The following is a 24883-nucleotide window of genomic DNA, read 5'->3' on the forward strand; positions in this document are numbered from 1 at the left end:
AAGTTTGGAATGCTAACTTAGCAAAATCATGGCTGTGTTATCACAGGCAATGTACTAAAAAGCAAATGTTTGTAACATGACTTTATCACTCACAGAGGGCAAATAAATTAGGTATGAAACCTGAATTACACACTTACACATACTCTTAAAAGTTCTTTTCTTCCAAAATTAGTTTTAGCAAGGATTCTTGACTGAATCTAGTTATCTAGATGTAGTAAGTTGGATGCTATCTGCTTCTGACAGTTCTCAGTGGAAACTCGCTGGCTTGGTGAGCTGAGCAGAGACGGCAGGCTCTCCTGAAGATACGACAAAGGGGGAACAAACATGAGAGGAACGTAGCCATTGTGTTAAGGGACGGAGGGCAGAGAGGGGTAGAGATGAGGTACTTCCCTGTTCTACACATTCTGTGGCTTAAATAACCTCAAAAGGAATGTGGTACTACTGGATAATTACTGTAAGAGGAATGTGTCTGGGACTTCAAAGTGGACCTTGGGGGAGGATATTGAATATACTCGGTAATGAGTGATGGAAGGTGATGGAGTTGAAGCTTTGGCTGTTGAATCATTCATGTTTAGTGTGACTTAGGAATACTGAGCGTTTCGGGTTTTTAACTGTTAGCAATCTCAAATTCTGCATCATGTTAACTGCTAGCAAGTAGCAACCACTAGCACACATGAATTTCATTATGAATTGGAAAATGTCTCATTGATGTACATAACCAATGAAAGTCTACATACAGTCTTTTATAGTAAATCAATTTCCCTATATACAATTCCAGGTACTTCTGTAGTTTAAGTCAGGAACGCATTCAAACCACCTCCCTTCACAGTTCACCAGATTGTGACACGCATGCTCTGTTTATTAGTGTGAACAAGTGAAATGTGGGACAACTTCAGTTCTCATACACTGATTGATGTTTATTCTCATTGTGGCCTTTGAGCATCAACATGTAAACATCTCTCCCACCTCCCACAATTAATAGCCCCCACTAAAACAATTGTACAGCACAGTTTGATTTGCTCTGAATTGTACGGCTTCCCATGATAAAACACTTTAAATCTTCATTAAAAAAAAAAAAGGTATAACTTCCCCCCCAAAAAAAAGTTTTTTAAAAAAATAATTTTTGGTAGCCTGTGTTGGAAGCAAGTAACTTGAAGTAAATTTAGGCACAGTCTGGTAAGTAGCTGCCAGAATGAGTAGAAGGAGTTCTCTCACTTGTCTCGCATCAGTACCATTTCCGTCAGCTGAATGAGGGCTTCTCTTTCAGGGGATGGCCGTAGTTTACTGATCTCTCGTGTAGCTTCGTGGCAGTAGCGCTGGGCGAGGTAGGTTGTTTGCTGCACACCATCACTCTTATGTGAGAAGACAGTTAAAGGTAATGGATAACTGGTCAGCCTCCCTCCTGCCTTTTGCCTCTCCCAGTTACGAGGGGATGTTTTAAGGTCAGTAAGGACCCTGAATGCTTAATTATATTCTGAAGGGAAAGGAAGAGGATTCATTCTGTATTCACAGAATCCTACGTCTCTTGCCCAAAATGTCAAACTACTAAAACTCATTCATGCTAAAGTTAAGTATACTTACACAACAGCGCTGCTATTAATAACATACTATTCAGTAGGATTAGAAAGTATTGGTTTAACCCCTTCCCACCTGCCCTCAATGAGATGCGCTGCACTGCAGTTACTCAACTGACTGGTAATTCCATGCTGCTTACACCAGCTGTTGGATACAGCTACTCTTCAGCTGAAGGAATTGAGTTCACACATGAGCTTTTCACTTTCATGATGTGGATTTTTATGCTGTTAAAGGCGGGAAAAAGGCTTTTCAGTACCTAGCATTTCTGCTAAAACACTGCACCAGCTGAAGAGTACTGACTTGGTATTGTACATAGCATGCTACTTGATGTGCCTTTGAAAATGCAGCCCTGCTACTTTACTGCTGAGGCAATTAATTTCAGACTGACTTCAGCAAGGACAGTACTTCAGGAAGGAAATATTTGGTACCAGTCCTACCTGCAACACATATTTCCGAGCACGTTCGACGTCTCCTGGCTTACTGAATCGTCTCATTATCATAGCATTCATTTCTGGAAACTAAGCACAAAGGAGGAAGGTTTTGTACTGCATATGAGCTGTTTTCCGTGTAGCTGCCTGCCATGCTAAGGTCAAAAAGAAACCAAAGGATAGACTTCTTCCCCTGCCACTGTTGTTACTGCAGCTATATCTATAGGTTAACACCTGCCATCTGCATAGGACTGCAGTATAGCGAAGTCCAAGCATTTAAAACTTAAACTGACTGGCTGTGTTGGCTGTAGCAAAAGTTAGCACCTGCCATTTCATCGTGTTGAGCTGATGATCCAGTGTGGTAGTTCCTGATGTGGCTACTGCCAGGTGTATAATCTGGTTGAGGTAGTGTTATATCACAACTGATGGTTAGTGTTGGCACACCTAGAAGAAGCACCGCTTCCCTGCACGTACAACAGAGAACCCAGCAGCTTTGTTATATCTGTGTTGCCCAGTTCAACCTGTAAAACCCTTTGTGGAACCTTTGACTGTTAGATCCACTTATGCTTTCCATTGCTCTGGTACTTTACATACACAGGCTCTGCCTGGGGAAAGCTCAGGACAAATTTTTATAAGAAAAATGACAAGCATAACTGATTTTGCTCTCAGTCACGTAGAATTTGTAGTTAGCACTGCACACTCAGATCCCTACAGATGAGGTAGCTAACTGAAGTCAGTTGTCTGAGAAAGTCACCGCATCATTTACCTAACCATGCAGGCACTTTCTTCAGACAGTACAGAAACAGAAAAATCTGGCACTGAATGAACTAAGGCCACAACTCAAGGCAGCTACTCTGCAGAACAACTGTTTTTAATGGGAAGAGGTGTTTGTTCATCTTGTCTGAAAGGTTTATAGTCAAACAAAGATTATTTTGTTGCCGTACACTTGTAAACAATGATCTGCTTTCCTTACACACCTTTGATCCTGAAACTGTAGTTCTACAAACTTGTTAGGGAACAAGCATGTAGCATCCCTCGTTGTTGTGACATTTCCCTATTGCTCAGAGGTAGTCTTCCTGGAATATACATTTGGAAGTTTAACGGTGACTCATACTTGGCTTTCTCAGGATCCTAGCTTTCTTCCCATGTAATGACAATTTAATTGCCATGTTCACATACTCCATTTTCATATTATTCATATTTACAATGATAAAGGATGCACATGCTTTCACTTTTTATATTTAAGCACTAAAGGATCTAAAGCACTAAATCTGCAGATATAACGGGCAGTATATAAGCATTTGACAGGAACACTTCTAATAAAAATGAACCCTCATGCTTCAGCTATACTAGTTTAAGAGTGGCTTTAGCCTTAGTGTATCCTAGTGTATTTCCTTAAAAAATACATATTGGGGTTTTTTTACTGAGTGAACTAACTGTAAATACTGAATAAATGGGTCTCACATCAAGCTAAACATTCCTTAATATTCTAATGCACAACGATGTATTTCAGAGGGAGGGGAGAGGACAAGAAGAAAAGGTGGCTGTCACTGAAGAGCCGGAGCATGTTAAGAACTAAAGTATGTTTGTCAAGAAGACAACATGAGGATTACCAGATATATTAAAGGGTATGCAGGATAGCAGTAATATTAATTTCAAGAGAAGAGACAGCTTATAACTAACAATTACATTTTGGACTATCTTCAAGTCCTGGCTCAGGAGTTTTTCTTCTCAGATACAAATAGATGAAACATCTTTTAGTAGCAGCACAGGTAAATGCTGAAGCTCCAAGTTTTTTTTAGCACTTATGTTTATGTATCACTTCAGACTTAAATGCTGTTCTTCCAGTTCCTTGAAAACAGCAGGAAATTTTCTGCAAAGAAGCCTTCTGGTTAATGCAGAAAACTTTGCAAGCTGGTGAAGTTATCTTTCAATGCAAAAACGTACACTTCCCATCTATTAAAGATATAAACGAGGAAAAACGTTTGCAAGTGACCTACAAAGGACAAGTAAGATTTTAAAATAGAACTGACAGCTTTTCTTTTCTTGTGTTTCCATATTATGAACTCATCTATCTTATAAAGCTAATTAAATGATAGATGAGGTTCGAAGTCAGAGACAGCCAACCCAAACAAATGAATAATAGTTTTAATTAAAAAAAAAGGAATATTCAGCACCCACAAGACAATCGGTGTCACCATTCTTTGCCAAAATGAGTATTTGAAACACGTCCTTGTTTCTACAGGTAGCTTTAACACACAAACCAACCAACCATTTCACAGTTGCACCCTCTTTCTGTACCTGAGTCTCTCACTGTTATTTAGACAACTCCAGTTGCTGATTAACAAGATCCTGCCACTTATCAACAAATTCAGAAACAATGACTGAAGAACAAGTTTGTGAATCTCCCAGAACCTGTTGGGAGGAACTGAGAACATGGAGGAGGTTGTTCTCAGCGTGCATTCGTCTGCATTCTTGAGTGGCTGATACTCTTTGCTTTCCTGTCTCTTCTGAGATACATGTCCTTGTAAATGCCCAAAGGATGAGGAAACACACACATACATATGTTCCCTCTCTGCCCACCCCAGGCTCTTTAAGAAAGAGGGGGAAGTAAATGAAAGTTGTATATGGTTTGAAATCATTTGAAACTTTCCCATGTCAAGCTCTGAGCAAGTCCAATGAGAGATTACAGACTAGCGTTCTACTGGAACTAGTTGTGCCAGTTGTTTTTGTATCATGCTGTGAAGTTTGGTAGGAAGGACTAGTTTCTACGTCCCAAATCTTCTTTCCTCAGGTGAACCAAAAGCTTGAGCAAGGTGTATTAATCCAGTTTCTTCCCCTTTCATGGATTAGCACCAATTTTAATGTTTCTTTTGGTGCTGCTAGCACTTCTGTTTTCCTTGTATGCCTCAAAATCATTTTTAAGCCACTACAAATCTTGATCAATTTTAAGCATGATACTCCTTTTTCTCTTATACAAAATGTCTATTACATTTACCTCCGGAAGGGAAAGCTTCCCACATTTGTAACTGTATAAGACTTGAGGACAAAGAGATGAAGAGATCAAATCCAACAAATAGAGGTGCCCACCTAAAAGCTAGACAGAGATTGAAGTTCTTGGCCCCAGGATGGATACAAAGCCCAGAACTTGGCAAAAAGCCTACATACATAGTCAAGCCTGGGGAGAAGATGATGTCTCGGGAAAGAACATAAGCAAGAATCTACTTAGGAATAACCTGCAGAAAACATGCAAAAACGCTCTGATACCTGCCCTTTGCAAAGGCTCAGCACTTGAACTGGGGCAGCAAAAGACTAGTCCTGCTTTTGATACCAGGGCCTAATGGTAAAAGGGCTTGTGTAGGAAGGTGTTTCTCAGTCTGGAAGAACATGCATGCGCACACTAAATCCAGCTGGTTTTGAATGCGCTGGTTTTTCACATGAGGCTCACGAGTTATGCTGTAGACTCGATGTGTTCAAGCTGTGAAGGGCAGCGGACGCTTTTTGTTTTGGGGAAGTAGATTCCTGCTGGCTTACCTGTCGACAAGCAAACAAGACAGGGCCTGTGGCTAATCCGAGCTTGAGATCGGCTGCCGCTGGTTTCCCCAGACGGTCAGCACACGATGTAAAATCCAGCACATCATCTATTAGCTGGAAAGAGATAAGCATACAGTTTATTCTAAAACTTTGGGTTTTTTAAATGAGAACTAAATACATAATAAACCTTGTTAAGAAAAGGATTGTTAGAAATCCTTGTTAGAAAGGATTGACAGCCCAAGTTTATTTCTAAGGCAGTTTGGAAAAGTTTAAATTTTAGATTCCATTTAGTTCAACAAATGCACTACCTGAAAAGCTATGCCAACATTTTTTCCATACTGGTATGCAATCTCATGAACTTTGGGATCAGGGCAGCCTAGAATTGAAACCTGAAAAGAAAGAAAACCCAAGTAAATAGAAAGCTTTAGTTAACATCCACTTTTAGTCTCTGACCATAGGTGTGACATTGCAAGCACAGACAGTAGGGATCTGGGAAAGGAAAAACAGCTGACCCGGTAGCACATTCTTGCTTATCTCTGTTCATGGATACACACAAATAGCCAAGCTTATTAGAAGACACAGCTGAACAGCAGTGCAGTATTAAAAATATATTCAAGTCTGGAAAGAGATTAGCTTTATTAAATATTTATCGGACTTAGAAATAATAATGCAAGGATGAAGAGAGAGGAAATGTGGTTGCACTGCACATGCAGGCTAGCAGCCATATACAGTGCAGCGACAGGAATTACATTTATTACATACATAAATCAGCCAGGGATAATTGGAGGTCAGACAACAGATAAATGGACATTACATGCCTCATAAAAGATCCACAAAACTGGATGTGTTGCACCCAAATTAGGAAGGACAATTGAGATAAGGAAGACTATTTTTAAGAGTGATGTTAACTATAACTGAATTGCTCAGGAAGATGAGCTGATTAGCTTGCAGACAAAGGTATCAAGGGATAATTAGTGGCAAAGAGAAGACAGTGAATGAAGAAAGTGCACCAAGCTAGACAAAATTATCACTAAACTGAGATTAAAAAAAATAATTTTAATTGAGTACAGATAAAGGAATTGACTACTTGAGACACAGAAGTTTGCTGAATCAACTCTACAAAGCTAAAACAGGACACAGACTAAGATCTGAGAATTAATATCTTGCCTCAAACTAACGGCACTTATGCTTTTGCATTTATATAATGATTATAGACTTTGCAAAATGAGGTTGGTTATGTTTAAATACTCAGATTTATTTCAGCCTTCAATAAAGCAATTAGGAACAGGGGACAAAAATCCATCCTGGTTTACTGCAGACATTCCAAATCTGCTGTGACTAATGAAAGGAGTGAAGATATGTTTTACTTGATGTATGACTAAAAATACATGCTAGGAAAACCACATGACATAAAAATGTGTGTGTGTATGTGCGTGTGTATATGTATATAAATTCTTTAAGACTATGTAAGATAGGATCATTAAAAAAAAAAAAACAAAAAACAAACCCCAAACCCAAAAAACAACCCCAAACTAAAAGAGAATCTCGTAGTAGCTTTGAAGATGAACGTGAAGATGGAAATAAGAAACAACATTATATCCTAATAAATGTGATGCAACTCGCACAAGATTAGAGACTATTTCATGTATCAGTGCATTTCGTAACTGAGCATCAGAACACTTCCCATTCATAACCTGCATCCGTGGATAACAGTTAAAACCCAGAGGAATCTGGATGCCTGAGGCATTAACAGCATCTCACATTTCCCAACTGTCTTTAAAAGAGGAGGGTAGCATAGCAGGTAAATAATGCTATTTATGTCTAATCGTACAAAATTCTGAATGCTATTAAAACAGAGCAAGCTGCAAATAGGAGATATTTAAATAGATATTGTTAGGGACTATCAACCCAGAACATTTTGCCCTTTTATCCTCCTTTTGATGCTTGTCTCTTAAATAGCAGTATTTGCCCCAAAGAGCTAACGTTTTCTACTGCAAACTTCTGGTTGCTTCTGTAATATAAATCAAATATCAGCAAGGCAGGGGGAAACTATCTAGCCTGTTTCAATGAAATCTTTACCCACTACCACATTTCACGTTAAGAACTACAATATGGGATTCAGTAGAACAGTGACAAAATCCGGGTTGATGGCAAAGGGCCAGAGTGGGCACAGGTTGAGAGATGGGGGCAGGAAGTGCTGTGTAAAGAGAAGAGCTTTCTCAATTGATCTGAAAGGTCAGACTATTCCTGTAGGTGGGTGGTTTTCTGGGGACGCAGACATTACCTATATAAAGAATCACAGCAGTATATGTACAGTTAAAAAACAGAAGCATGAGATACAGAATGTAACACAAGCAAAATTCATCAATGCAAAATTAATTCTTGCATCTTTGAAGAGACCACCTTCATAGTTCCTATTCAGGTTATGAACGTTTCTGAAGACAAAAAAACCACCCCAAAAAAGCCAGGAAATTGATAGGCGTATCACGCCTCAAGTGGGCAAATCTCTGACCATGGCCACCTCATAAACCTGCAACATGACTGGGCCTTGTCTACCAGGAGTTCCTTCAGGAGCCAATTTCTCAAACTGCTTTTGTGGATTATTGCCCCCACCTGGACACTCACTGGGATGCAGGCAGGCTGCCTTGTCGCAGTCAGCCTGTCACTCGGAGAGGGATGAAGTTTACCTGAAGCCATACTGGGATAACAGCATGCATTTAAAAACACAAATCAGGATAACAATGTCAATATATTGACATATGCTTAGATGATAAAGCTCACCCTTTGAAAACATCCTATAGCTCCCCTGATATGACTCGTTGATTACAAATTTAATCTTGCATGAATTCAGACTTGTCCTCCACTAAATCCTGATGAAAAATCCTTCCTAATAACAAGTGGAACAAATTCTTTAGAGAAGTTCCTGAATTCAATAAAGCAAGTAAATCTGTTTAGCTTTTTTTCAAACACACTTTTTTAAAATACAAAAAATGTTTCTATTCTTTTATGTTACATGACAGACTATAAACAATCTTGCCTCTTTACTGAATTTCACATCCATGAAATATTCTATCATCAGATGTGGGCAGATAAATCCTGCTCTGTTATTTATCATGTGAGAATACAGCAGCTGGAGTTGAAAGCACTCGCACATCTATTCCAGTGCCCTGTAGGTCAGAGAGGAAAACCTGCTGCTGGGCCGGGATACACTTGTATAAACAGTACAAGAGATGTTTGCTCTCACATTCCTGGATTTGTGGACACCACGGAAAGGAAGAGGCTCTAAATTCCTCCCCTTTTCCAGCCTTTCTCCTCCACACACATCTCCTGAAGCAGTCAGGATCCTGCCTTCTCATTCATGGCTCACCCACCGCTGTTTTTCCAGTGGAATCACAGAACAGTTTAGGTTGGAAAGGAACTCTGAAAGTTACTTGGTCCAGTCACCTGCTCAAAGCAGAGCTTACTTCAGTTATATCAGGTTGCTCAGGGCTATGTCGAGCTGAGCTCGGAGCCTCTCCAAGGATGAAGATCCCACACCCTGTCTGGGCAACCTGTTCCAGTGTTTGAGCAACCTCACTGAGAAATTTCTCCTAATAGCTAGTTGAATTTTTCCATGGTACAGCTTGCCCTTTCACTGCACATCTCTCCATCCTCTTTAGACCCTCCCCATTACACAGCTGAAGGCAGCAAGAGGATTCTCCCTCAGCCTTCTCTACTCCAGAAGAAAACCAGCTTTTGGCATATCATGTGCTCCAGCCCCCAGCCATCATGGTGGCCTTTCACTGAACTTGCCCCACAATGTGAATGTCTGCCTTGCTGGAGGGAGCCCAGCCTTGAGCTCTTACGTGCTGAATAGAGGAAAACAGTCCCTTCCCTTGATGTGCTGGCTATGCTGGTAGCGAGGCAGCCCAGTATGTGTTTATCCTTCACGGCTGCAGGGCATGCTGCTGACTTTTCCTCCAGGCTCTTCAAATCCTTTTGGGTAACTATTCTTGGAAGGGGGTTATGAAGGCCTCCCTGGGAGAGGAAGATACCTGCCTAGCAGGAGCCCCCTGCCACAGCAGACAACTATCTTGTCCTGAGTCTTCACATTCATGTATTTGACCTTTTCTCAATTAATTAATATTTTAACATGTTAACCAAGTACTTGTTTATGAAGAATTGTACTTTTACAGAAGTGAAGATTATCTGCCTGATTATCTGTGATATATTTATGCTAATCTTCATAGCAAACATGATGAAGAAGAAATACCCCCAAAAGAGTTACTGTATTTTAAACTATAAATAAGGCAATTTACTGGCTGACCATAATATGTGATGCTACTGATGTTATTACCCTGCATCTGTCATTGGACTTCATTGTAGTCCGCATGCCTGGCTGGACTGAGGGGATCAGTTTTGCTGGTGGTGGTCAGAGGTCTTCTTTTCCTAGACAGTTCCACACCCTGGTAGGTTTTTTTTGAGCCCTGCGCACACACCAAACTATGAACTAGTTAAAGCAGGAGCTCACAGGTAGATCCAGAGCTGCAGATATTCCTTTTCTTGAGTACTTAAGGCAGACCTTCCATACACAGCCTTGCCTTACTTGTGGAGGCGGCATGCTTTCTTCTAATAGAGAAATCAAGAATCTCTATTGCAACTTTACACTTATCTCAAAACAAGCATGATTTAATCCCTCTTCTGAAAGTATGCTATGCAAAATATAAACATCTTAATGAGTGTTAGGAATTCACATTACAGCAGGATAAAAAAAAGACAGGAAGAGAACCTGCTCAGCTTATTTTGCCATCTCCAGCTTGCTTGATGACTCATAGAAATTCCAGTTCAGCTTTATTGTTTCTGAATTCTTGAACAAAAGTCACCTCTCATGTTTCTCTGAAAAATGCCTTTCAGTAACTAAGGCTTCGGTTGACCCTCTGGGCCATATGCCACCATTTCCTTTTGCAATGTATTACTCTGCACCTTCGGTAACCATTCCCCCACGCAGAACTACTGCAGACAAACTCGAGTTTGGAATGGCTCTAACATCTTGAACAGACTGCTCTGTCCAGAAAAAAAAATTATTTTGCTAACTTAAAGAACTTTTGATTTAAATGCAGTTATGCTTTGGTGATGCAGAAGGTATCTAGTACAGTGACTAGACCAGTACTGACAGACTATTTATTATCTCATTTAGACGTTTTTCCAGGAATACCCTACTCTTCCATCTCTAAGGCGTGACGCTGTAGAATTCTAAGATGCCACCTGAACTTATCTGACATCTCCTTTCCAGTTAATACATTTATCTTATTTATGTACAGAAACAAACCATTGTTTTTTCCCTATCATTAACAGGAACGGAACTGTTTCTAATGACACACAAGCCTGGTTGTAACGGATGCTCTGAAAACCAATAATCTCTCTCCTTAGCTTTGTCCCTGAAAACAAGATGTGAATTGCCCAACTGAATTTCTTTTCCAGCTAGAACTGATGATCCTGCTTATCATTTTTGCTACAGAAAACAGAACTCCCTCCTGATTCCATCCTTTTCCTTAGTAGCCAAAATGACCTAACAAAAAAAAAACCCCAACATTCACACACCACCACCACCCCCCAAAAAAAACCCAAATCCCAAACAGAAAAATGCCTGTTTCACTGCTGTCAGTAGAGTTCTCCTAATCCATGCAGAAAGAAACTGAGGGAGACATGTATACACAAGTCATTGCTACTGTGTGCAGTAAGTATAGTTTTGCCATAAAGGCAGACCCCTCTCTTGTTTTTCCTTTATAACACAAATTTTACTGCATATAAAATTCCAGCAATTCGGCAATGGAACAACTCAGAACAACCACTACAAGAAAAGCAGCTGAACACCCCCTTCACCAGCATCACAGCCACAATCTGAGGGAAGTACTTCAATCCTTAACTCTTGCAAGTTATGAAAAGATTCAAAACAGCACTTTTGCAAGCAGAATCCACCCAATGGGAAGGCGATTTCTTCTTCTATCTGTGAAGGTTCTTTCAGGAAGACTGTCAAAGTGAATATAAAAACTTACATGTTTTCATTTGGGTAGCAGAATAACGTGATACTCCTTACTAGTCCAATTGCCCACTAATATAAATGAAGACTTGCAAAGGGAAATTCTTGCCAGGGTCATATTGTCATTAATATGAGCAATCCAAGAGACTTAATTTCTTTCCTCCAACTAGAATGAAGGGTATTTGCCCTCCTCACAAAATCTGTCTCTCATTCTAGGTGATCCTTTTCATTTAAGCAATTTTCAACTGTTGTCTATTGCATGAGTGTACCAGTTCTCTGAGAACAGAGGAGGATGAATAACACTAGCACAGATTTTTAGTCTAATTCTCTTAGAACTCCTTTTGCTATAGCATACACCAGCTATTCCACCTTTAATAAAAAAAACAAACAAACCAAAATTTATAAGTCTCTTTTGGGGTGAGATTATTGCCCACCTTCCCAATTTTCTGCACTAAAACTAAACATGTTCTTTGATTAAGAACATCGTCTTGAATCAGATCTTTTTGTAATGAAGTAACAGAACTGAATGACAGATAGGGTTGGATATAGCAATTGATAATTAAAAACCCCCAAACAAAGCAAGAAGTACATGCTTCTGTTCTTTTACAGTGTAATGTAGAGTACACACAATTAGTTGTTTCCTCCCGCTGTTATCATTTAAGGTCCCACTCTGCACCAATGAGCGGGACCAGATGTTAAAGACGACTTAAAATCAAATTACAGGCTCTAGAATTATCAACTGAGATTGAAAGCAGGGTCTCAAAGTTGCAGAATTTAATAAATTAAAGGCTGCCACTGTGAACCTTATTTTGATTCAAGTGAGGATAACAATAGATCTGTATATGAAAAAACAGAAAAGAAAGAGCGAAAACCAATAATGGAGGCTACACAGCTGAACTGTGATAAAATGCACAATCTCAAACCCATTAACATTCTGGCAGAATACCATTTAAAGAGTTTGCTTTGGAGGGTTCTCTAGAGAAAAGAACAGTAACTAGGAGTTTAGCTGTGAAGCTTACAGTATGGTATGTTAACTTTAGAAGAGACAGACGTACATACTGCTTTACAACTGTTTGCTATAAGACTCGCAGTTTTCTTGAAAGTCTTCTCGAGGTAGTGAGCAAATCTCTCATTCTCATTTTCCTTGGAACCCAACTGGAGGAATTCCCCTAAAAAGTTGCACAAATGGGAGTTTTTATTTGTGGGTATACTGCTTAGGCAAGCAAATCTGAAGATAAAAATAGAAAAAGACCTTACCGCGCACCAGATCTTCAATCACCTGAGTTAGAACAGAGATGATAGTAGTGTTTCCAATTCGTGCTAAAGCTACGGAAGCAGCTGAGAGGATGAAGTCACCAGCTAGAACAGCCTAAGAATATTAAAAAAAAATAAATCTTTTAAGGCTTTTCCTGTAAGTGTTACAGACAATACAATTTCCTTTATTTGGCAGGTCTACTCACATCACATAATTTTCCTACATAAATCACACATATCTCATTGTAGCAGACAGAAAACAGAAGATAACCAAATATCAAAATTGGAACCATTTTTGAATCTGTATCTTATAGTGCTCTCTGTATTTTTCTATATAAGCACTGTCCTCCCTGTATGCAATATCTGAACACATGTTGGCCTGTGAAGTTCTTTTGAATGTTACTTCTGTTTGACCATTCTGTTGTGACTGTTATGCCATGTCAGCTCTGAATTGCCGTGATAAGTTCTGATGCGTCAGCAGCATACTTCTTTCCTTGCATATTCTGATTTAAGACCTTCCTTTTAATGCTTTATGAAGGAACACCTCTCAAAAAAAAGTAAAAAAATGTTCATGCTGACTGAAAACCTTTTTGTGTTTACTACTGAATGAGGGTAACCTATAGTGTTCTGGATGAAGTACAAGTTCAAAGTATTCCAACAGCACAGCAGAGAATGGCATAGGGAATGTAAAATCAGTAAGAATCACACTACAATCATACATTATCTAATGCTTCCAACAGTTCAGAAAAGGAACACACATTTGTTTTACCCACAATTTGCACACACCTCTTCATGCTTTTTCTGGCACACCCCAAGACTGCGCCTAAGGATAGTAATGTGACAAACACACTAGGTATTTGTGCTCTGCTGAAACTTGAAGGCAAGTCTTGCACATAAAAGCAAACTCACCTTCCTCTCTCCCCAGATTTGATTGACTGTCATTTTTCCTCTTCGAGAATTTGCATCATCAATAACATCATCATGAACTAGGCTAGCTGTGTGGATCATCTCAGCAATTATGGCCACAGAGCGCTGGCTTGCTTGCACCTCCCTAAAATGAAAAACAAGAACTGTCAAATAATTCAATCAATTATATGTGCTGCAATACACTAGCAGAAATCTCAACTAAAATCAAACAAAAAAGTGTTTCTCTGAAAACAGCTGTTGCAGCTTTTCCATGGTCTGAACCCCATCTTTCAAACCTGGAATTAGGAAGACAGAAAAAGTAAGGTCACATTAGTACAGTAAGTGCAATGGGACATTTCCATCCCTATTAGGCCTTGCTGCATTAACACTACTGCAAAACTCCTGAGTTACTGACTCTAATCCCTCTAAATCCAGACTGCAATAAATAGCACAGCATGATTGTTCCAAGGAGACAGAAATCTGGAAAACAGCTGAGCAAAAATTAGAGGTAGTTTCAAAAGAGTTTTAAGTTTTCCTTATTTCTGTGTTGCTCTACCTGTAAAAGGCAGCATCACAAACTCTCCAAAGCTGGCTAATTCTACTAACCAGCAAGCTGGAGATCAGCAGGCATAGAAACCTGTATTCTACATTTGAAAGACATAACTGGTGGATCTTATCCGTTATCTTATCTAATTACCTTAAGACCTCAGAGGGTCTTCAAAAGCCTGAGGAATTAACTGGACTTATACTGCAACCATTTTAGGATTGTAAATGCTAACTACCCAACACTTGCTGAAATTCAGCCTTTGGGAAGATCTAACACTGAGGATTCAACCCTCAGTAGTTCACACCTACTTTATTTCTCAAATTATGTGAAAAAAAGGGTAATGGAAGAGCATAGAAACAATTACCTAGGGATCAAGGTTGGAAAAATGAACATAAAAGAGCCAACCTAGCTCACTCAACGGATTGTCTACCCTAGTAGTATCCAACTGCCACTGCCTTGTTCTAGTATCTCTTTTTCTCTTCTTCTACCTGTTTTGATCATGGGTTGCTTGCAGGATCCAGAAATGGCAATCCCAGTCAGCCGTGCCTTAAAGCTGTAATAAGCCCACATGGATGTAAAAAAAAAAAAAACCAACAAACCCACAACAAAAAACCAACAAACAAACCAAACCAAAGGAAAAAACCCACACCAATAACCAAAAAACCCCAAAAGAAAAAATCACTTCTGATATACAGATACCTTACTTCTGGAATACAGATAACAGAGCAAATCACACTATTTTCCAGCAGAACAAAACAAGAACTGAAACAGAAGCTAATCATTTCAGATCAGCTGAAGGGAATTTACAATCTTCTTGCATTGACTATGTCTATTAAAATCCAGTGATTAATCACAAACTGAAAGAACATCTTGCAGTCTGCTGACGTAACATTGCATTCTGACACCTACCTCTATGCAGAGCTCTGCACTGCTGTCAGTGGGAGTTCTACATCCTGAACAATAGCAGGATGTACGGCTCATAGGCTGTGAAAACGTGGCTTTTAAACAACAGAAAATAAGAGCTGGAAACCTTCACGGTTGTTTGAAGGTAAGTTTTATTGTGGACTACTAATTTAGTCAAATGCTAGTTCAGTGTAAGTAGTTTTCCAAAATAAACTATTGTTACTAAGTAGGAGAACTTACCTTCAAAAAACTGTAAAGGTCTCCAGCCTCTTTCATGCACTGGTCTCCTTTTGGGGACTCCCTTTTTCATTAACTATGTCAGCAGACTGGACTTCCTGCTGGGAGGTAGCAGTAAATGGCAACACTCACCAACACACCAAAATCTTTCAGTAGTATGAAGACAGCACAAGGACAGACATTTCAAAAGCGGGTTTTGAAAAGTTCTGCATTACAGTGCATTTCATCTCTGACAATGACTAAAAATGGCATAGGAATGCTCGTGGTTCATGTGTCTGCTTCCCAGAATGTTATATCAAACGTGATAATTTAACCTGAAGGGTTTTTTTTCAAACTACTATTTCTGCAAGGTCTCAGGAAAGGTTCTTCCCACCGCTGGCAAAAAAATTTGCAATAGTTTCCTACAAACATCTTGTGAGAGTAATTCTGAAGCAGAGCATGCCTATTTTAGGGAAAACACACAAGAAACAGGATCCTTCTCACTCCTGCTATTTTTCATTCTGCTTCTCCTGCAAAACAAAAGCAAAAAGTAGCAGTAACTTAAGTCAATAGATAACTGGGTCCCCACAAGTCCAGTAAGTGGAAAGATGCCATTTTTGTCATTCTCAAAGTAAAGGCACCCCAGGATTACATATATTTACACTATTTTTAAATACAACTATAAGTTTATATTTTTACACATGCATTATATTAATTTTTAAGTCCTTAATCATGTTCTAATCTTCAGTAGGACCCCCTGCTTGATTCTGTGATAAGCTTTTATGGACCTACAGTACCCTGAGGTCTGAGAGTCACAGAACTTGTTATACTCTGAACAAGACCAAGGCTGATCTTGCAGGTTAAAAAACCCAACCAAACACACCTGTCTCTCCAAATATCCCTCTAAAAAAAAAAAAAAAAAAAAAAAAAAGAAGAGGGGGCAGAACTTAACATCACAAAGCAATATTTACAGTCTGCAACGAAGAGCTTTGCAATGTGTTTGCCAGTAAAGTAAATATTGCCAATTTAAAGACAGGAAACATGCAAAAACACTTGGAAGAATTCCTGTGTTAGAACCACACACCTCAAAGTACACTTTTGCTGTTAAGACCCCATGGCTGAAGGAAATGAACATTTCAGCACAAAAAGGCACTGCAAACTAGGGGAAGCATAGAGAAGGGATGTGTTAACACAGGAGCAAATTACAGAACAGCTGAAAGATAGCGTACAGTACAGGTATCTGACAACCACGGTTTGGAGGAATGAAAGAAAAGACCACCAAGGTTGCTGGCAAGGCCTTATATCTTTAGGAAACATTATTCTATTGAGTTTAGCCAGGTCATTATATTTAAGTGTTTCTTACACTATTTTGATGGATTTATTTCCCTTTTGCCCCCCTAAATCCTTTGTGCTCACTACTTTCCCTACTAAGATGTCTCTGCACTTCTCTGGCCTTCTCTTATTTGTTTGTCTCTCTCATTTTGACTGCAGAAATAGAAATAAAAACTCCTATTTGCAAACACCTCGGGAGAATACACACTAAACAGAAACATTAGGTCCAGTCAGGCTAAGTGATAATTCTGTGAAATTCTGCACACAGGTATGTGAAGAAATGCCAGAGAATGTGTGATATGGAGGGTTTGCATGACTTCAGCTTAAACTCTTTACAATTCTCACTCTCACACAAAAGTTGCTATTGTTAAGCAAAAAGCCACTGCCCAAGGGACCTAAGGACTCAGGTTGGACTTCTGCTGGAGAGCAGCTCAGTGGAAAGGGACCTGGGAGTCCTGGTGGACAGAAAGCTCAACATGAGCCAACAGTGCGCTGCTGCAGCCAAGGCGGCCAACAGGATGGTGGGTTGCATCAAAAAGGGCATCGCCAGCAGAGAGAAAGAAGTCATCATCCCGCTCTACTCAGCGCTTGTCAGGCCACACCTGGAGTACTGTGTACAGTCCTGGTCCCCGCTGTACAAAAAGATGTGGACAGGCTGGAAGGGGTCCAGAGAAGGGCCACCAAGATGATCAAAGGACTGGGATGCCTGCCATATGAGGATAGGCTGGGAGAACTGGGTTTGTTCAGCCCTCAGAGGGGATCTCATCACCGTGTACCAGTACTTAAGGGGTAGCTACAAAGAAGATGGAGACTCCCTTTTTGGAAGGAGTCACATGGAGAGGACATGGGGGAATGGACACAAGTTGCTCTTGGGGAGATTCTGACTGGACACAAGAGGAAAATTTTTCACAGTGAGGAGAGTCAACCATTGGAATAATCTCCCACGGAAGTGGTTGACTCGGCCACGTTGGACATCTTCAAGAGTCGTCTGGACAGGGTGCTGGGCCATCTTGTCTAGACTGTGCTCTTCCCAGAAAGGTTGGACTAGATGATCCCTGAGGTCCCTTCCAACCTGGGATTCTGTGATTCTGACACTTGGATCTTCAAGGCAAAAAAACCCGCAACATACCAGCACAGAACAACTGGAATGCTTCAGACCCTTATCTTTTTGATAGTAGTTCAGATTCTTTATACAACTGTCATTCTCCTTGTTATGACTACAATGAAGTGACCTCACTCCAGAAAGACAGTTAACCTGCTGAGGGCAGTCTAAGTACCTAGCCTTCCTCAAATCTAAACATAAACAATGTTGTCACCTAACCTGTAAGCAGAGCTACCTGGGTGTTCCCCTCCATTCACTTGAGAAGTCTCAGCTATTCTGCTAGGGCTCTGAAGACAGAGGTCTGTGTGGACTCCCTCATAAGATGAGGACCTATAACCTTACAAAGTTGTGTCCTGTTATTTTAACTGCCAAACAAGGAAGAATATTACTTCCTTTTCTACTAGTATTGCACACACAGACACACAAAAAAAATTCAAAACAAAAGAACGGGCAAAAGCTTGCTGAGTCCCGCAAGTTACATGACCATTGAGAATGGCAACAAGATGAAGGAGAAACTCAACATCAGTAACACAAACCCCAGAGGCAGAATTAAAAAAAAAAAATGCTAGGGATGAACAGCACAGGATATTGGCTCACCCCACAGGTCTACAGATGTTCTGGCCAGTTTCTCTGATTACCTGTGTGAGAACCAAAGCTTCAAACAAGTCTGGGAGAAGAATCAATATTAACTGAGGAAAAGAACAATAAAATGCTTTAAGGGAAATGACAAGTTGGAAGAAGAAAAACATCTTAAAGAAAATACCGGAAGAAGCAGAATGGAAAGCAAGTTTTTTTTTTCCCCTCGGGTCTATAGCAGAGTAGCCGAGTTACAAATATGCAGTGTTTCCTTTCCTATGTATACAATTTTCTTCACAAACAGTAAAAAGTTGGAAGAACAATTTGTCACCTGGAAGCAATGCTGCTTTAAGAAGCAACAATAATGAAACCAGTATCAGTGTGAACTGGAAGTATATGTATATACAGAGCAGGTGTAACACAGCCTGCTTCAAGAAGCTTAAAAGCAAAAGAAAACAAAATGCCCACAATACTTCACCAACTCACAGTAAGCAGGTATCCAAAATATAAAAGTATATTCTTTTAGCATGGCCTACCTAACCCTCAAAACATGGTGGTCACCATGCATGAACCAAAAAAGACTTGTATAAACATATGTGAATTTTAATTACAATCATAGGCTAAGAGAAAAGTGTCACAAGGCAAAGAACAGGAAGGTAAATACCCTGGGACTTCATTCTCTTCCTTTGCTGAAACAATTCTGTTCTCTCTACTCAGGATTTCATTCTAAAAACAACATGACAGAGATAGTGAATCAGTCTGTCCTTATAAAAGGAACATTCAGATTATTGAGGAGGCTTTTAAACATCAAACAGTCTGGAAGTGCTGACAAAAAGTGCAACAGATGTACAAAAGCTGCCAAATGACACAGAGGTTTATGCTGAGGATTGGCTACTGCAAAGCAAACGCTTGCCACGGGCATATGTGGCACTTGGACTCTGAGATCACACTTTCTCACTGGTATAGGGCAGGTCTCAAAACTGGTCCTGATGGTTTCAAGACAGCATAACGCATGGACAGGAATATGTCCATGAGCATATACGTATGTCAAAAAGCAGCAAATATGCTTTGAGCTTATAAAGGCAAATTCAGTTCTTTCTACATCTACTTATCTTTGATTCACTGCTCACCTCCTACACTATATGACATCAATTCCAGCCTTACTATTGCATGTGCACTATGTAATTTTGTTCATAAGCTTCTCATGCTACACACTACAATGAGATAAAACTACTTTTTCCATTATTCTGTCTAGAAGGATGCTCCAAAAACTCACTGCACCACTTGTTAGAAGTCTTCTCCTAAGTTTCCACCCTCTTAGCAACATTCGTCATTTGTCTTAAACAGCTTTTTCACCCCTGTTCCTGACAAACTTGTAGACTACAAGTCCTTCATTCTCCCTGATTTATCTTTGCAGTCCATCCCAGAACCTAGCTGGACTTATCTTTTTTTGAACACAGGATCAGATATGCTGATGATTTCACAAAACACTATACAAGCACTACAAGGTTTTTCACAGAGAAGGTGGCTGCAAATCACATTGGGGTTACACCCTAATAGGAAACTCATAAGCATTCAAGCTCAAGCAGAAATTTTTCATTTATTGTGCTTACTTTCCTACCACCACAGATGGCCAGTCATCAAGAACGATTTTGTCATCAAAAAGTACCATCATCATACTCCTGTTTCTCACGTCAAGATCACTCATGGAAATATTAAGCCAGTCAGCACTGTGACAAAGGACATCCCTGACGAGTTTCACAACCAATATCGTTCCCTTTGCTACCTCTAAGACAATGACAAGGAGCAGTACTGAATGGAGAACAGAATCAGGCTGGAGTGAAGTTCATTAATTCTGGACAATGTTTTCCTAAAGCAAGAGGGATTTGGCACACACAGGACAGGACACTGCCAACTAGGTTTTGCTTTCTCCTTCAAATTATATTCACATAGGAGGGGGTATACTGGGAGAGGTGCCATATCAAGGAGCAAAATATATGCCATGCTCTGAGGTAGAAACCAAGTCCAACAAGGCATTTATCTACAACTAAGGGAAAAAATTATGCAAGAGCCGAGAGAAATCCCTTAAGACTGATAAATTAGTCTAGAAACACTTCTGGGAAGGGACCAAAGATTTCATATTTGAAATTCTGTACAAGGGAAGACTGGAAGCATAGCTGGAAGGCACAGAACACTCCAGCCAACATCCTTCCTCAGAATGCAAACATAACAACTGACAAGAACGTGTGGAGAGAAGCGCTTGCCATCAGCCAGAGCAAGGAGTGACAGAGAGTACAGGGAGAGCATGAGGTTCTGCTCAGTTAAAACTGCTTTCAAAAGGCAAGTAACTTGAAGAACATGAGGAGCTCTAAGCTTAGAATCTTACATTAAAGTGTAGAAACTTGCTCTTTAGGGGGTGACAGACAGACGGAAATCTATGTTTTGAATGTCTCACAGCTTTGAATACAATCATACCACCTTCTCAATGGCTTTTCTGCATAATTACAAAAAAAAAAAGCTATGAAAGTCTCTTCTTGCAGCAAAGTTCTTACCTGTGACAAGAGTTTAATAGCTACAGGAGTGGTTACAAATGAAACATACTTTTAATCAACTTCATATAGTTTCAAGGATTATTACAGGTTCTAATAAAGCATTTATGTAAGAAGCTAAAATTGACTAAAAGCCTGACAAATATCCCAATTTGGCAACATTATTTATCCATCACCGGTTACAGCTGCACTGTAGTCCACAAATTTACACAGGGAAGCATGTAATAAACCCAGTAGTTCCTTTTGCACTGCTAACTACAAAAAATACAGCTTCATGACAGAACTTGAATTCAGGTTTTACTGAGGAGCTTTTTATTTTCATACAGTTTCTAGGCATATTTTTCAGGAACACAAGAATGATAAATTTCAAGTACAATATATGTCCATATATCTAAAAGCGACCAACTCACCTGGAATTATTATGGTGAATGTTGCAAGCCCTTGCCATTAGCACCACAATCATTGGTCGAAAGGCCTTTCCTTTTCCATCAAAGTAATAATCACACATTTCCTTAAGTTCTGCTGTAGATACAAGTAATTCCTATAAAAAGAACATATTAGCATACAAGTCACAAAGCCAATCTGTTTAGTGTAAGCAAAACAGTATGCCTGTATAAGGTTATTGCCTGTATTCATTCCACCCAAAGTAAGCTGAAGCTGTTTTTAAAATTACTATGAGTAATCTGAAACTAAATGATACATTCCAGCAGCATAAATCAGGAGGAAAAAAAATTGCATTCTGGTTCCATATATATTTTTTTTTTCTGGATCTCTCTTTGCCTTCAGTTTAACAATGAACAGCTCTTTGTAAAGAATATCCTTTCAAAAACTATCCTCCAAAGCAATGGTTGCTTTTGAAATCAGATCATCGCAACATCACAGAACAGTCACCAAAATCCCTTACCTTTTTAATATCTTCATAGAGGTTCTTCAAGTCTTTTCTACCAAGCTGAAAAGGGTCTTGGTATTTTTCATCACTAACTGTCTTACTGCAGCTGCACAAGTGGGATGTACTTGTACGATGGAACCTGGTGACAGTGTTTTTCAAGAGAGTAACATTGTCAGAAGCAACCTTTTCCTGATTCCACAAACAGAAACATTTCAAAGAATTTCCTCCTCCTCCTCTCCCTGGACACAAAATTTAACTAAACGGCTAAAACATAAACAGAAGGCATCAAAACACACTTTCTAGAGAGCTACTAAGGTGCAAGGACAGCACAGCTACATGTTAATGATCATAGACTTTTAGGAGCTGGCAAAGTGCAGCATTTGGCAAACAATAACACCCCTGCCCCCGCCCTTAAAAGACTACAGGAGTCTTCTGAGACACGCAAAACTAAATTGCTCTCAATGTAATCCTTTCGAATACAGGATTAATAGTATAGCATACATTTGGAAATGAAGGCTTTATCTTCCAGTAATACAATTATTCTGTTACTTTCTTCCCTCTCCTGTATACTCCTGGAAAAATATTCCTGACTTGGATTTGAAAATTCTCTGTTGCGCCCCTAGCTACATTATAAATTATAACTTAAATCAATACTTCCAGGTAGCATGATGATGCTATGAAAATTCATCAGTAAAGGGTGAAAGCTCCAGCCAGATGCATTAAGATGCATTAGGCTTAGGCCTGATTTTTCTGTGTTCCCTGGAGTTGAAGTTTAAGCTTCTTACTATGTTTCCTTTTTCAAAGTGAACCATATGGGTTTTCTTGGGTCATTCTTGCTTTGCCTATTGCTCTCCAGGATAGAGGACTTAGATTCAGACTCACCACCACAGCAGCAGCCTACACAGAATTATCCAACTTTGTACTAGAGTGAACAACCTTATTTTCAAAGTTTACAGCTCACAGGTGTAACTACCCAGTTCACCCAATAACTATGTCTTTACTCATTACACAACAATATGAATCTCCAACTTACCGCCAAAATACATTACATATTTTTGGAAATGACAAAGTTAATCTTCTTTGGGTAAAGTGACACATCTGCACAAAGAAAAAACAGGATTAATGTAATAGAACTTTAAACCGACAGAAAACGTGATTACAAAAAACAAGTGTCTGTTCATCAGCATGGCTCTACATCTCCATTTTAATCACGCAGCAGCAAAGGTAGTCTCATAATCTCCTTCCATATCAGGTGAGACATAGCTGCCAATATGTACATTAACTGACTTTTCTGCTCAGGAGTGTTGGACTTTCTCCCCACACAGGACCAGCCCAGAAGGCGTATCAGTTAACTACTCAGAACTGCTCTAATGAACCCTTGCTTTTGCACTTGTGGAGAGTGCAACTTTCAAACGTTCCCTGTCTTGCAGACAAATCTAGACTGCACCAGTCAAGGCACAGAGAAAAGGAAAAGAGCTGTTTCTGTAAACTCTACACTAACAGAAGAAGAACATGTCCTCATTTTCCCCTGAAGCAAGGAAATGCACCTTTTGCTCTGCTCCTGGCATCGCTGCCAAGGTCTACCCAGCCCTGCCCTGGAGTGCATGCTGACTCAGGAGCCTAGGCGGGCTGACCCAGCCTGAAATCACCATAATCCACATGTTCACCAAACCACCTCTTCAAAAGCCTGCACAGAAATATTCAAGGAGACCTGGAACTGGAGAAAAGTTCCCTGAACTTGCTCCTCATGCCTCAGTGTCTCCTTGTAAGCAACTTGAAGTCTCTCTCTCCTTGGATGCAGGGAAAGAAATAAGAGCAACACACAGGCTCCAGGGCACCCTTCCATCTTCCTAGTGTACAGGATGAAAAGAGGCCAGGCAAAGAGGCAAGGGAAGGAGAGGAAGAAGAGGAACCCTAACTTATCATAGATTTGCAACTCTCTGATGCCTGACTTCCGTGCCCAGCCTTATGGCCAAGGCCTTCATAGTTTTGCTCTCTCATACCTCTCACCGTTTTCTGCTGTTAAAATATAGTTGATCTCTTCCTATTCTTCCTTCGGTGAGGGCACAGACAGACCCCCTCTTTTACAGGGCTGCTTAACACCACAAGCCTAGCTCATACATGATGCTGGACACATCGCAGCCAGAACGCTTCGCTGCAGGTCAGAGCAGCAGCTTGGTCTTTTGAGGAAGGTGTGAAGGAATGCAGTGGGAGAACTGCCCCCCGTTACAACTCTTAACGCTACCTTACACAGGGACACGTCGAAGATCTCGCACTAACGCGAAAATCGCTTCCCCTGCTCCCACCTAGAGCAGAGTCTTCCCACCACAGTAACCAGCCCTGCCCTGACAACCCTTAAGCCGGTTGTTTAACCTTGCACCCAGAGCGCTCCAGTCGCCCGCGAGCCCCCACCGCGGGCGGGGCGCAGCTGCCGCCCGCCGCACACCGGGACCGCGTCCGGGCCTTCCTTCCCGCTCCCCGGGCGGGCGGGCAGGGGTGGGCCGAGAAGGGCCGAAGGAGCGGCGGCCCCGAAGCGGGGCGGCCGTGACTGCCCGACCTCCCCCTCCCCGGGCACCCATTCATTCCCGGTGACCTCCATTCGCCCGCCGCCGCACCTCACTCACCGCCGCGCTGGGGGCCGGGGGCGGCGGGGCGCGGGAGCCGGGCCCCGGCGGGCTGAGGCGCGGCAGGAAGCCGAGCGGCGGCGCCCGGCGGGAGGAGGCGCCGCACCGCCACCACCAGCGCAAGGCCATGGTGTCCCCCAGCCCCGCCGCGCCCGCACCGCCTTCCGGCACCGCCGCGACCCGGACGCGGAAGCCCCACCGCCCAGCCCGCAGGGTGTGCGGAGGACATCCGGGCAGGCGGGTGGGCGGGGGACACCCCACCCCCTCGCTTCGCCCCGCCGCTCCCGCGGGGCGCAGGGTGTGGCTGAGGGCCGGGTGGGGAGCGCAGCCGCCTGGCAGGAAGCGGCCCGGCCACCGCACCCGCCTGCGGTGTGGCAGCGCTCGGGCTGCCGCCACCCTTCACCGGGGACCCGGCCCTGCCTGCCTGCC

At 41.2% G+C, this 24883-nt stretch overlaps 1 protein-coding gene across 6 annotated transcripts; it reads right to left on the reverse strand.

Moving 5' to 3' along the window:
- Nucleotides 1-838: 838 nt before the first annotated feature.
- On the reverse strand, nucleotides 839-24853 carry PDSS1 (decaprenyl diphosphate synthase subunit 1). Of its 6 annotated transcripts, XM_075082614.1 has the most exons (12): nucleotides 24455-24636; nucleotides 22864-22928; nucleotides 21846-21969; nucleotides 21352-21482; nucleotides 15407-15501; nucleotides 13720-13861; nucleotides 12814-12925; nucleotides 12616-12725; nucleotides 5846-5926; nucleotides 5538-5651; nucleotides 2013-2093; nucleotides 839-1352 (listed from the first exon to the last, which is right to left on the reverse strand). In XM_075082614.1, the coding sequence occupies exons 6-12, from the start codon at nucleotides 13816-13818 to the stop codon at nucleotides 1212-1214; spliced, it is 738 nt and encodes a 245-aa protein (XP_074938715.1). In that variant the 5' UTR covers nucleotides 13819-13861; nucleotides 15407-15501; nucleotides 21352-21482; nucleotides 21846-21969; nucleotides 22864-22928; nucleotides 24455-24636; the 3' UTR covers nucleotides 839-1211. The 6 variants fall into 6 exon arrangements, with proteins under 6 accessions (XP_074938715.1, XP_074938714.1, XP_074938710.1 ...); XM_075082613.1 differs by lacking the exon at nucleotides 15407-15501 and having other exon boundaries at nucleotides 24446-24853; XM_075082609.1 differs by lacking the exon at nucleotides 15407-15501 and having other exon boundaries at nucleotides 24455-24652.
- Between the last annotated feature and the right edge of the window lie 30 nt (nucleotides 24854-24883).

The sequence above is a fragment of the Phalacrocorax aristotelis genome, chromosome 2 (assembly GCF_949628215.1).
Source record: "Phalacrocorax aristotelis chromosome 2, bGulAri2.1, whole genome shotgun sequence".
Lineage (NCBI taxonomy): Eukaryota > Metazoa > Chordata > Aves > Suliformes > Phalacrocoracidae > Phalacrocorax > Phalacrocorax aristotelis.

Excerpts from the sequence above, each read along its gene's own strand:
- PDSS1 (XM_075082613.1), bottom strand. The coding sequence starts at position 24,583 with ATGGCCTTGCGCTGGTGGTGGCGGTGCGGCGCCTCCTCCCGCCGGGCG. Across the intron at positions 21,970-22,863 it reads ATATGTAATGTATTTTGGCG|GTTCCATCGTACAAGTACAT; the intron begins GTAAGTTGGAGA and ends CACTGTCACCAG. Across the intron at positions 1,353-2,012 it reads CTCGGAAATATGTGTTGCAG|AGTGATGGTGTGCAGCAAAC; the intron begins GTAGGACTGGTA and ends TTCTCACATAAG.